Source organism: Canis lupus, chromosome 27 (assembly GCF_003254725.2).
Source record: "Canis lupus dingo isolate Sandy chromosome 27, ASM325472v2, whole genome shotgun sequence".
Classification (NCBI taxonomy): Eukaryota; Metazoa; Chordata; class Mammalia; order Carnivora; family Canidae; genus Canis; species Canis lupus.
This window is the reverse complement of record NC_064269.1, coordinates 8,899,543-8,913,641: the sequence shown is the minus strand read 5'-3', so window position 1 is coordinate 8,913,641 and position 14,099 is coordinate 8,899,543. Positions and strand designations below refer to the sequence as shown.

General features: G+C 40.4%; 1 protein-coding gene across 4 annotated transcripts in view; it reads left to right on the top strand.

The window, feature by feature from the left end:
- ANO6 (anoctamin 6) overlaps positions 1-13,216 on the top strand; it is a 186,014-nt gene extending 172,798 nt beyond the window's left edge. For all 4 annotated transcript variants that reach the window (XM_049102767.1, XM_025477352.3, XM_025477353.3 and 1 more), the window contains 3 exons: positions 3,187-3,386; positions 4,605-4,710; positions 9,938-13,216. In XM_049102767.1, coding sequence (XP_048958724.1) covers positions 3,187-3,386; positions 4,605-4,710; positions 9,938-10,147 — 516 coding nt within the window. In that variant the 3' untranslated portion in view covers positions 10,148-13,216. The remainder of the gene's footprint in view (positions 1-3,186; positions 3,387-4,604; positions 4,711-9,937) is intronic.
- The last annotated feature ends 883 nt before the right edge of the window (positions 13,217-14,099 follow it).

Here is a 14,099-nt window from a genome sequence, read left to right as displayed (position 1 = left end):
ATATCCCAATTTTAATTTCTTAGTTAAGCCACACTTGCCCTGAGTCTGCAGCCTTTTTCCACAAGCACTTGTAGAAACAACAGAATTCAGCAGTGCCTGTGGGTCAGGCTTCGTGTCAGGCTCAGCACTGTAGACACAGGTCAGACCCAAGGTCCAGCTCCCTGCACTGCAGCTTCTCGGCCGCATGACATCTGGCCAGGATTTAACACATCAGAGCTTCATTTTACCATTTGTAAGTTGAATAATTCCCAGCTCCTATTTTAAGAATATTATATACCATAAAGGGTGACCAAGGACTTCAGTGAGCTAATGCATAGAATGCACAGAGCCTGGTCCTCCTGCAATCTTAGCTGCTGCTGTGTCATCTTCATCACCCATTGTAACAGTGACTCTGTGTAGACTTTGACAGATGTCTAAACTAAAGGCACAAGAATTTTACAATGTGTCACTGAGCCATGGTTACAGCTTTACACAATAAAGCATATTATCTGGAACCCAGCTGTCACCACCACCACCAACCCCAAGAACCATTAATTTATCTGACTCCTATGCTCTCCCTACTTTTTGGAGAAAGTTGCAAATGGCACACACACACACACACACACACACAAAAAAAAAAAACAAACAACTGCTAGGTGGTATCATTTTCCATTCACTCAGGTACCCCACACCTTCAACATCCACTGTGCTACGAAATGAAGACTGATATTCAGAAATAGGACAGTGAGGCCTTTCACAGTCTACGATCATAAAAGAATTAATCTGTCACATCCAATATGCTATACAACACTAAGCAAGGCAGGAACATAGGAATTGTGTGCTTTAGGAAAATTTGAGCAACATTTTTTGAAGCTAAAAGGGTTTTTGTTTGACCTTCAGCTAACCAGAAAATCCAAATGACTCATACTCTCCATTCATCCCTCAGCACTCTGGTTTGATTGTGTTAGGCACCTTTTCCTAGTATCCCCAGCATGGCTCCACTCCATTAGCACATTTGGGGTACTGGCTGTGTTACTAAGGCTACTCTGTGGGTGTGGGTGTGCATATATACACACACAGGCACATGCATGCCTGCTAATTGGTGCTACTCATTCTTATCCAAGTAGTTGTTTTTTCTTACAACTTAGGCATCATTTTATTACAGCCTAGGAAACCTGCCTTTTAGATCATTGATGGAACTATGGACGATCCTCTTTTCCATATTATTAGGATTCCATACTGCTTCCAAGATGCAGGTCCTGTGTATGTTTTATACGCATAAGAATTAAACATGTACATTATTCCCTCACAAACTTAATGCATACCTCTACAATCTACTGAGCCCAAAAAGGGCTAACTTTCCATCATAGGAGAACTTTTAACTATAGGAAAAAGAGAATAGCTAGCAGGCATGAAAATGGACATCAAGCAGGAGTTTGGTATAAAATCATTCATTTTAAAGCTGCTGGTCTAATAAATAAGCTGAATTGATATGGTTGTATCAGGCCACAGTATCTGCCATTGAAAAGCAATCAATTTATTTTGATATCAATGGAAAATCATGTTCAGAACAGCATGGGAAGTGAGGCACACTACATTTATTTGTCCTCTTGCAGTGTGTCTCAAAGCACCTCAATGCAGGAGGAAAAAGTGTCTTGTCAGAAGACAAGAGAATTATCTTCCTTGTTGGAATGTTTGTAGCTTTCTGGAGCACATCTGCAGGTGATTCCGTAAAGAGCTATAGTTACGTGATAACAGGAAATTTTAAACTACTGAAATCTGAAAAAAAAGTAAAATAGTCTTGCCTTATCCCCTTGCCCCCCAACCGACAGGCAAACACACACACACACACACACACACACACACACACACACACTTCACTTGAGAGGAAATGACAAAACTGGTTCTACTAGTGGGAGTAATTTTGCAATAGAAAAGCCCCTTGGTTGTTTTTCTTGCTCTGATATCTTGTTTGTTGGCTTGTGGTCTCACTGCATCTAAACCATATGTTCAGATGAATACTATTAAAAATCATGGTGTGCCAAAAACATGTCTTTCTGCTTCAATAAATGACTGAATCATTGAGCTTTGTTTATGCACATAGAATTTGGGTTAAATTATATTCCTGACTTTCTCCTTCTTTGAAACCAATTTAACACAGTAGAGAGTTTAAAGCCCAAATTAAAGCATTTTAGAGAAAATTCAGGTAATTTGTAATTGTTTTACAGCCTAATAAGGTCTGCCTGACATAGACCTAGGTTTAAAATTGATCTAAATTCATTCCTGTCATCTGGAAACACACTAAACTTTGTTATTTGATCATGTATAATGTTCACAACTGTGTTCAGTTAGTCTTTTTGAAGTTTAGAGGCTTAGACACTAGATCTAATAAAGTAGGCATATATTTGTATGAAGGGAACAACCCCAGTATAGTTTCTTGCTACCTACATTTTAAAATTAATAAATTCTTGTTCTTTAATGAAGCAACACACATAAGCATATACTGAGAGTTTAAAATCAGACTATGGGTTGGCTTGTATAAATAAGTCAAGATACTGTATGGGGGAAAAAAAGAATGATTTTGAAGGCCATTATTAGAACAAGGAAAATCTATTTTCTGTAATATATTCTACTTTTAAGAGGCAAGTGATTTAAAAATCAATTTTATATCAATTGTAAAAACTCTACAAAGAAATTATATAAGGTCAAATTATTTTCATAATTTTGACACTAATATTACTTATACAAAAGGGCCTTCAAAATCATAAAAGAAAGATTAAAATTATATCAAGTGGAGTTCCAAGGTTGATTGAGTCGTATAATATTCTCATTCTTGACAATCTAACTTATATACAATATATGCAAGCAACCTGAGTTAATCCAGGATACTCTGGTCTACGATTGTTCTTACTGTACTTAAACATAATAGGCAGCTTGCAGGCCTTTACTTTTCATCTGCAGATGGACTTCATGACAGCCCTTATGGGAACTGAAGTCCAAGAGGAAGCAACTGTTCTTTAAAGCAGCTGCTCAAAGACTTTAGGACATTCGCTATCCATATCCATTGGACGGGAAAAGATTAAAGTTTCTGAATCTTTCATTAAAAAAAAAAAAAAACCTGATAAAAACATAATGTTGGAGTGTTTGTTAACCATCACTGTAAAGGCCCTAAATTAATGCCCCCTTGTTATTTCCCTCCCCACATAGGCCATGATCATTGCTTTCACGTCAGACATGATCCCCCGCCTGGTGTATTACTGGTCCTTCTCCGTCCCTCCCTATGGGAACCACACCCAGTACACCATGGAAGGATACATCAACAGTACTCTCTCCTACTTCAACGTCTCAGACTTCAAAAGCAGAAGCAGGGGAAGTTCAGCCTCTGATTTTGATATCCGTACATGCAGGCAAGTTTTGCTGATATGTTTAAAAATGTACTTCACCCTTTAAAGGACTTTTACTGCAATGTAATTCTAAATTACTGGAAATAGTTTATCCCCCTAGTTTTCTTTTCAGCCACACTTAGACTAGGGTCAGAATTTACAAATCAAACCATAAAACGCATGATTTAAAGGTGAGAGTTTCAAATGATTACAGGGAGACTGATCCCGTAGAACAAGTCTTGTTTGCATCTTAGAAGTGAAGAAACTCAAGGAACCCCAAAAAACAAAATAATTCAGTTGTTATGCCTAATCTGTTATTCAAGCACAACTTTATGTACTGAATGACAGCAAAGTAGCACTCTCCAAGAAATGCAAAGATGAGAAATGTAAAGACCTCATGCTCATTTGGCAGTATTCTTAGAGGCATTCCTTTCTCTCTGCATTGATTATAATGTCTGGTAAGGTCAACTATGGACAATGAACATCAAGTAAATCACTAATTGATAAAGTTTTTTGACTACAGATAATACAGTTGTTGTTTTTTTTCCCCCAATCAGAGTCCTAACCTTACAGGAGGCTTTAAATCTCATTGAGTTCAGTTCCTCAAGCCTTTTCTGGTTCAGATTCTCAGCAACACAACCAAGAAACCAGAATTAAGCCCAAATAAATGTTTCTAGAGCCTCTTCAGAATCCCACATTGAATCTTATCTTACTTGACATAATTCTAAAGATTAATCAAACTCTTCCGGGTCTAATAGGGTACAGGCAAAAAATGTGAGATGTGCTTCCTGAGGGAGCCAGACTAACAGCAGTAGCACATGACATCTAATAAGGAAATTAGGTTGAAAATTATAACAAGCAGATGGGCAGCCCATAGCTGAGTGAAGCCTGAGGATACCATTCTAAAAATAAGTTTATAAACCTGTTTCTGAAAATATGCTACATTGTTTTGGTTATGCTCTTTTGAGAAAGCAGGAATAAAACTCTGACAAAAAAAGGTTTTTAATACTTTTGTTTTTACACATATGGAATATGTCATTACCATCATCTTCCAATTTTATGTTAAGTATTACTGGAGTCATTATTTCAGGATTTTGTAGCCAAATTAAACTCTTGGAGAAAATTTATATGATGTCCGATTTTAAAAAGCTTTGCATTAAATATGACCTCTTTTGAAAGGGGCCCCTGCTTCCAGTACTTAGTCCAAAAGAATCTCCTGATATCCCAACGTTTTGTTTCCAGGTATCGTGATTTCCGGAACCCACCTGGACACCCACAAGAGTATAAACACAACATCTACTACTGGCACGTGATCACAGCCAAGCTGGCTTTTATCATTGTCATGGAGGTAGGAGAAGTGTACTTTGAAATAGCTTATAAGGCAGTATATTTGCAGACCTCTTCTTAGCCTTAAGACTCGCCAATTCTGACTTAAAAATACGTTCTTTTCTCTTGCTAGTAATTATTTTAGGACATCTGTTAATCAGATTTAACAGGAGCATACCCATAATGCTCTCATTAATGAAATGAAAGTGATTATCTGCCTGGAAAGGTAAAAACATGTTGTGTGCTAGGGGGATTGAGTGCCTCTCAATTCAGTATTGAGTGCCTTGTTTAAAAATCTGGGGCACTGGGCTGCATGAAGGCCTATGGAGGGGCTTATTCAAGACAACCAAGAGGTGATCTCTGCCCCTGAGAAACTTTTATTGCTGTAATAGTTTTATTTGTATTATCATTAAGTATTTTATTACATTTTCATAATATACCTCATATCACAGTTTCTTATAGTCCTAAAATTAACTAGCTCTTAAAAATGGCTAAGGCAGCTATAAATTTGAAATTGGTCTAACCAATTCTACTTTCACTGAGGGAATAACTACTACCAAACTGTGAAGCCCCAGAAGGGTGTGGTCAGTTAGGATTACATTTAACTGCAGAAAACCCAAAACCCATCTACAGTGGCTTAAACAAAGGTTGATTTTTTCTCACATGACACAGTTCACTAGAAGTAGGTGGTTGCTCCCGAATCAATACCAGTGTGCTGATATGAGGACTGCATCTCTGATTCCCTAGGCTCGCTCTCTCAGCATGTCATGTATGGCTGTAGTGTGAGCACTACAACTCCAAATGCAACACATTCTAGACAATGGAGAAAGAAAGGTGATGCTAGCCATATATGTTCCTTTTTGTCAGGAAAGAAAATGCTTTGCCAGAAGCCTCCAGGGCAGACTTCCACCTGTATCACATTGGCTAGAACCAGAGCACATGATTCCTCCTCACAGCAAAGTGGGCTGAGACCGGAGGCATTTGGTTTGCTCTAAACATAGTGAGGATCTGTTAGCAAGAAAAGTGAGATAGGCTGCCTGGCTTTGATCATTTTTCTACCATTGTAATAGCTACTAAAACAGTAACAGAAGAAGAAACAATTCATCATTAGCTCACCATCCTAAGTGGACTCCTGGAGTATCTGATATGTCAGCAAGAAATCACTAGTTTATATTCAAATATGTAGTTGCCAAAGTATTTAGACTTCTGATATCGTGGTTGACTAGATACTGTGAGGGGCCATTTCGTACAAAACATTCACCATCAGGGACATCTGAGTGGCTCAGTGGTTGAGCATCTGCCTTTGGCTCAAGTCATGATCCTGGGGTCCTGGGATCAAGTGCCGCATTGGGCTCCCCACAGGAAGCCTGCTTCTTTCTCTGCTTATGTCTCTACCTCTCTCTGTGTGTCTCTCATGAATAAATAAAATCTTAAAAAAAAAAATTCACAATCAGCTTAAAGTATAATTTCCTTTGTATCTTTGAGCTCACTGGAAGGGAGAAGAATCTGCAAAGGGGAACAAAGATGATGGCTAAAATAGAGCAGTGAGCACCCCTGAAGCACTGGAGTGCTCTAAGAATGAGCACTGTCATTAGTGCCTCCCTCTAAAGGCTCAAGGATACTAGCAGTGGGTCAGAAGTGAGATGGACAAGCTGAGCTTGAGACTCTTGGATTCAGCCAGGGGCCCCCAAAAGGGCTAAATTTGTCTCAGAGCAGAAGGAAATTTGTATATTCTCTGGAGAAAAGATGTCCTCAATTTAGACCATAGTTTTTTCTCAGATTGAAATAATCAAATACAAGCTTCCGGAGATCAACAATTAAAAAAAACAAAACAAAAACAAAAACAAAAAAACAAACAAAAAAACCACAAGTAGATTCAGGAAAAAAAAAAAAAAAAAACAAACTAATTTGGACCCTCAATAACTTTAAGAGTATGTATCATCAGATTAGGAATATAAATCAAAGGTGTTTGAATATGTTTGAACAAATAAGAGATCCACAAATGAGCAAACAATAAGAAACTAAAAATTACAAGATAATTTTGAAAAATATATAGTTGTTGAAATGAAAACACCATATGGATTAAACAGAAGTTTGAAGAGAGAGTAAGTTGGGAGATAGGTCTGAAAAATATTACTCCCAGCCCATTACACAGGAAGAGAAGAAAATGGAAAATACAGAAAAGAGATTAAGTGATTTTCAAAAAATTCACAGAAGGAAAAAAAAAAGATACTAGAGAAGAGGCAATATGTGAAGAGTTAAGGGCTAAAATTCTTCCCAAAGTAATGACAAGCATCTGTTCACAGAGCAGAAAGCACAGCAAACACCAAGCAGAATAAAGAAATCCATGCTCACACAGATTGTGACAAAGTGCAGCTCATCAAAGATAAGATCTTAAAAGTAACCAGAGAAAAAGGACAGATGAGTAATAAGGAAAATTAAAATTGGAATGAGAGTAGACTTTAACATAGAAGCCAGAAGAGAGAAGTCAAATATCTTCAGAATGCTAAAGAAGGCAGCTATAAACCTAGAGTTATAGCAAAACTTTGAATAATTGAAAAATCTTTCCATAAAGAAAACACCAGGCCATATGGTTTTGTAAGAGAGTAATGCCGTACTTTCTAGAACAGATCATTTTAGTTACCTCCAGAGATTAGAAAAAAGAAATACTCTCCAACTCCTTTTAGATCCTAAAATCAGACAGGAATAGAAAGAAGAAAATTATAATCCAGTCTCCTTCATTACATAGATGCAAAGATCTTTCTAAAATATACCAATTGAAGCTAGCAATATGTTTTTTAAAGATGACATCAGACCACATTGGTTTATCCCAGAAAGGCAAGGGTGGCATAACACAGCAAATCCACATGTCTGTAAGTATTACCTACCATCAAAAATAGATGGGAGAAAAACCCTCTTTTTCCAATTTTTGCCTCTTTTCTATATAATTTCCAGCATTCAGATCTCTGTCATCTCAAATATTCTCCACCCTCACATTACCTAACTTACCAGAAGTATTTGACCCAGCTGATCACGGTCTCTCCTCACATGGCTCTCATGAAAACACTTTTCCCCCCCTTTCCTCTTACCTCACTAGGCAGTTCCTTCTTAATTTCTTTGCTAGTCCCTTCCTTCTCTTCTCCTTAGTGATCCTGGAGCTCATTCCTTGGTTGTCTTCTTTTCTCTCTCCCCTCAGCCTTGGTGACCTTACACAGTCCATTGGCTTTAAGTGCCATCTAAATGCCAGTGACTCACTGTTCTCCAGAACACCTCTCCTGAACTCAACCCATGAATCCAACTGCCTACTCGACCTTTCTGCTTGGAAAGCTACCAGATAAATCTACTGCCCCAAATGCCTCTATTTTCTTAAATCCACTTGGAATAGTCTCCTCCCAATCCTGCCCTAAGTGTTCCATCCACAGGGAGTCGGTCCCCTCTCAGTCACGGGAGTTACATCTCACTGGTTGTTCAGAACAAAATTCTTGGAGTCCCCCCACTTGGCCCACATATAGTGCTGTTGGCTTTTCCTTTGATAGTACATTGCATAACTGACCACATCTTGCCAGCTCTGCTGCTACTACCAGGTTGGAGCCACCATCATTTCTTGCCTGAATTAGGGCCACAGACTCCTAACTGGGCTCCCTCTTGTCTTCATATCTCACTCAGAGTAAAAGGCAAAGTCCTTACGGTGTCGTGCAAGGCCTGACACAATCTGGCCTTGCCCTGTTACCTCTCTCAAGTCCCTTCTGTCCTCACTCGCTTCACTCCTGCCCTGCCATTCCTAAAATACAGCTGTAGGCTTCCCCCACTTAGGCTCTGCACTTCCCTCTGCCTTGAATGTCTTTCCTCCTGGTTTCTGCATGGCTAGTTCTCTCACCCCTTTAAAGTCTTTGCTCAGTGAGGCATATCCAGACTAATCTGTATAAAATCTATATGAAATCTGCCTCCCACATAACACAGAAACTCTTACTCTGCTTTACTGCTTTCACCAGGCTCTTATCACCTTCACACCATGTGCAATTTATTTTTAACTGGGTTTATTGTGTATTATCTGTCACCTTGGTAGGTCAGAGATTTTTTAATAATGAACAAATAAAAATGTGTTCAATGTCATTAGTCATCAGAGAAATGTAAGACCAGAGTGAGAGACCATTTTATCGTCACTATGTGGGTGAAAAAAAAAGAATTGATGACAACAGGCGCTGGCAAGAATGTAGAACAACTGAAACCATCATACGCTGCTGGTGGGCGCGGAAGCTGGTTTAACTACTTTGGAAAATACCTGGCACCATCATGGAAATTTGAACATTCATGGAACAGAGCCTTGGCAGTTCTACTCCTAGGTCATCCCCTTGAGAAACTCACAAATATCCTCCAGAATCCAAGTACAAAAACATTCCCATCATCGTTGTTTCTAATACAAACACTGAAAACAACCCAAATATGTTTTGATGGGGGAATGGATAAATTATAGTATATGCAAACAGGAGACTATTATACAGAATTGATAATGAATGGACTACAGCTATGTGCGATAACACTGATGGATTAGAAACTAGTTTTGAATGAAAAAAAGTAATTTTTAGGGGCTCCTGGATGGCACAGTCGGTTGAGCATCCGACTCTTGGTTTCAGCTCAGGTCATGATCTTGAGGTCATGGGCTCAAGCCCTGTGCTGGGCTCCATGCTCAGCAGAGTCTGCTTGAGAATCTCTCTCCCTCTCCCTTTGTAGCTCCTGCTCGTGTGCACTCGCTCTCTCAAATAAGTTTTCTTTTTTAGAAAGTAATTTTCAAAAGACTATATAATATCGTACTTTTTTAGAAAGCTCAACTCGAGTGAGACTCGAGACTGGGGATAGATACATCTTTGGTTAAACTGGTTTTCAAAAATAAAATCATACAGATATACTCAGACAGATGGGAGAGTGTTAACCTTTTGGGAAGAGACCTGGGAGTGAGATAGAAAAGAAAAACACAGGAAAAATACTACAGCATTGCCAGTGTTCTAGATATTAGATACATTCTTTTCTACATATCGAATAGTATTCTTGAAATTTTTAAAGTTAACAAAATGTAGCTCCTTGGTAGACCCACTTCTAGTGGGAGGGACAGGTTGTATGTGTACAATGCCCACCACCTTGACCAGATATATTGCCATGATGACTAGCAGAAAAAAAGAAAAAAATTAAAGGAACTCTGTGTTCCCCTCCATTTTTTTGTGATTGACATTTTTTCTTCTTCTCTCCCACAGCATGTCATCTACTCTGTGAAATTTTTTATCTCCTATGCAATTCCAGATGTATCGAAAAGAACGAAGAGCAAGATCAAGAGAGAAAAATACCTAACCCAAAAGCTTCTTCATGAGAATCACCTCAAAGATATGACGAAAACTATGGGGGTCATAGCCGAGAGGATGGGGCCAGTGGTAACAGATAACAATTTACGACCAAAATCAGAATAAGAGCTTTATGTTCTGAGAAGCACTTTACAGAATTTTACTCTGTCAAAATATATTATGAATCACTAATGAGAATGTTTAAGTTAAAACACTTTGGCAAATAGGAATCTTCGCTATTGCCATTTTCATATCGATTATTTTTTCGGTTTCAGCCAGCCACGCAGGGACTGGAAAATGTAAAACTTAGATCACGAAGTGCATAAAACTAATCACCTGGAAAACCAGAAATGTTACCCTTTTTTGATAAACTGGGATTTCTGTAGCACAAGAGAGATCTTGTAGTGTGCTTAAAAACCACCCCTTCCAAAGCAGAATGGATTTTGTCCCTCCGTTTGATTATTTTTATTCCTTTCTGTTCTCAAGCACATGATCCCCCTTCTAGGCAGTGTTTCATTGCTTCACTTCGCCAGATCTGTCCTAGAGTCATCTCTCCCTCATGGCACTTTCGTTAAAGACTAGACATGCTAGCTTTTGTGTGATTAAAAATAGCTAACTCAGAATTCAGTTTGAGTGCTATAGTAAGTGGCAAATAGACCAAAGAATTCACAATATTTAGGTGTATTAGCACATCCCTACAGAAAATGAAACCTCACTTAATAAGAGGAAATAGTCTCAGCCTTCATTTTGGCCTGTCTTTCCATCTCAAAGAAACACTCTTAATGGATTGGAATAAAGATAGCAAGGTTCTGAAGTGTTTTTGTACTAATCCACAGTGACATCTTTTATCTTCCGGGAGCACTCTAGAATGTTCTGTGCCTAATCAGTGTTGACTGCTTTGCACATCTCAGGAGAGTAAGATGACAAAAGAGGGGAAAGTTACAGATTCAAATAGAATTGTAATTCTTATCGATCAGGATAATTAATTTACCTCTTCTAAAGATACGTAATTTCTTTTTAAAAAAAAATTAAAATCAAGCGATTAAAATTACATTTTTATCAACATAATGGTCTGGAAAGGTAAGCCCATGAGTTTCCCCAGGTGCCCTCTCTTCCTTAGATCCAGGAGCTCCGGCATTACAGATCACAAGCCCGCCTGGGACTGGCTCACCGAACAGCCCCTGTGCCATGACCACCACGGTGCTGTGCGCTTAGCAGAACAGCAAGTGCCCTAATCGGCAGGGAGCGTCTATCCTTTCGGGCAGGGATCCTGCATTTCCAAGGGATCGCCATACCAAAGCATCTGCCCCGGTGAAGGTGGTTCCCTACATCCTCCATTCCCTTGTTCCCAGCCCAGTAACTTGTTGGTGACCTGCACACCCCAGGGGAGGAGTGGCAGGGAGAGGAAGGAGACAGGAGGACACCCAGATCACTCTTGATCCAGAAGAGAGACTCTGGTTCTGATCCCAGCCTCCCTCAAGCCACAGTCCGGCCACAACCCTTTCCGTCTGCTGGACCTACCTCCCTGCTGAACGCCCGTCTGCTCCACGTATATCTGGCCTTCACTCTGTTCAGCTCAGCATCTTTACCTGTCCTCTACTGCCTTTCAGGTGCAGGGCCCTCAGGTGGGCTCTGGAGACAACTGGGGGCCTGCACCGCTCACTCTGGACTGTAACAGGGCGGTGCTGGCTGCAGGAGAGGGGGCCCTGCACTGGGTTCTTGCTGGGTGGGTCACCACCCACTGCGGTGCTGCTAAATGCCCAGGTGCCAGGAGGAGCCCAGCCACTCCGAATCCCAGCAGCAAAGGAAAGGGAAGGCTGTGTCGGTGAGCAGACTTAGAGGCTTGTCATAATAGAACAGCTTACCTCAAGGTCACTGTTCTAAACACATGCCATGAATGTTTTGGTGTTTTTGTTTTTTTTAAAAACACTATCTCTGTAGGATTCTTCTAAGCAGTATTCTGGACTTCTGAATTGTCCCCCTGGATCAGGGACAACATTTCGCTAACTCTCTTGGTCACGTTCACAATGTGAAGAGCATGCTCACAACAAGCCACATGAGCCCTGACTGCACAGGGAGTCAGAAAGGATTTTCCTCCCAGCTCCTCATTCTGCACAGCGCAGCCTGGGTGCATCTGGTCCTGTCCCCGCTCACCTGTGACACTGCTCCTGCAAGTGGTGTCCCTTCCTCTCCTGTTACCTCTGCTCTTTGCTGAAGCGTATGACTCTCTCCCTGTGTCGGATTGGGCGACCACTCACTGCTTATGAGAGCATAGAAAGGGAAATGTTCTTGCCTTATCTTCTTGTATATAAAACTTTAAGAGAATCGTGCATTTATGTTTTCATGAATCATCTTTCATAAATCATCTTCATAGTTTAAAATGTGCTTTTGTGGACAGGAGGGGAAAAAAAAAAAAAAAAAAAAAACCTCTACATTTTTAAAGGCAGGAAATCTGATGTATGACACTGCCAGTATTCCCCAAACAGCAGAGTAGCGGGGAGCCAGGGTCACCTGTGACACCTACAGTGTTAATGTAACTCGAGTGCTGACTTGTCGGTGGTGAAGAAAAATGTGGGGCTGTGTCTGCAGGCAGGCACGACCTGGATCTGCTGCTTCTAGAAGCAGCCTCCCAGGAAGAAGGGTGAGTAGGACAGTGCACCCACAAGAGGAAACTCTGGCCCTCGACCTGCCCAGTGTTAACCACTAGAGAACTTTACGTTTTCTCTCCTTTTGTAATGCCTACGAGTCTTAACAGATTGGAGCATTAGACCAAAATACTCAGGAGATTTTTCTTTAGTATCCCTCAGCTACTCCAGACATGGCAGTAGAAAGGGACTGCTATCATTTTTGTTTGGAAACTAAACGAGGCCATCTTATAAACCGTCACCAAATGCCTTCCCTTTTAATTACCCGTGCGTGTAGCCTGAATTGCAGAAAACATCAATTCACGATGGGGGGCAGGATATGCTCCGTTATTGAAACACTTCCTATGCCATTTTCTGATTGTACACATTATATTTTAAGATGTTTGAAAAGTTAAGATGTATGAGCCACTTAACTAAAGCAGAACCGAAATAGTCATGATGCTTTCGTACACTGTGGCATAAGATGTAAAATTTGTAATGTTTTGTGAATGTGCATTTTAATATTCTTTTATAATTATGAGCATTTTAATAAATTCATTTTTAAGAACAACACCGTGGTCTGCTCTGTTTTGGTCTTCATGTTTTCAAGAAGGCGAGCATATCTATATCTGCTATTTATCAAGTATGCATCAGCCAGATAACACACGTGTGCTTTTGCGTAGAGGCTAAGCTAAATCCTTCACAGCCTATGCTTACCTTGAAACAATTTTTCTGGACAAAATTGGGTGTGAGTCTTTAGCTGGGGCTGCTCAAACCCAGTTGTTGGGAGTGAGCCCTGCCCAGGGTGCTGTGCCTGGAGAGCAGGTGGGCGCCAGAGACAGCCGACGTCTGCTCACCACACCCAGTGCACTGGCGTCAGGCAGCATCAGCAAGGAGGAAGAGGCCCTCTTCCACAACCAGAGAAAGTTGCCTGCTGATGCTAAACCAGGATTGCAGGGCACAGTGCCACCCCAGAGAGGACAAGTCTCTAATAATCCCAGAAAGGCTCTGTTTGAACCTGCAGAGGCACTGGGTACAGAGAGGGAAAATTATGGAAAATCTCATTTAAAAAAAAAAAAAAAAAAATCAACCTTTTGACTGGGACATTTCCAGATTTTATTTATTTATTTTTTTAATTTTATTTATTTATGATAGTCACAGAGAGAGAGAGAGAGAGAGGCAGAGACACAGGCAGAGGGAGAAGCAGGCTCCATGCACCGGAAGCCCGATGTGGGACTCGATCCCAGATCTCCAGGATCGCGCCCTGGGCCAAAGGCAGGCGCCAAACCGCTGCGCCACCCAGGGATTCCCCCCATTTCCAGATTTTAAATCTGTTTTGTTGGGGGCTTTGGGTTTTTTTATTTGTTTTTTGTTTTGTTTTTGGCCAGATTTCATTAGGCTTCCAAGAAAACTCTAAATTGAGTATAATCCATAACTGGACCAACAGGAAGAAA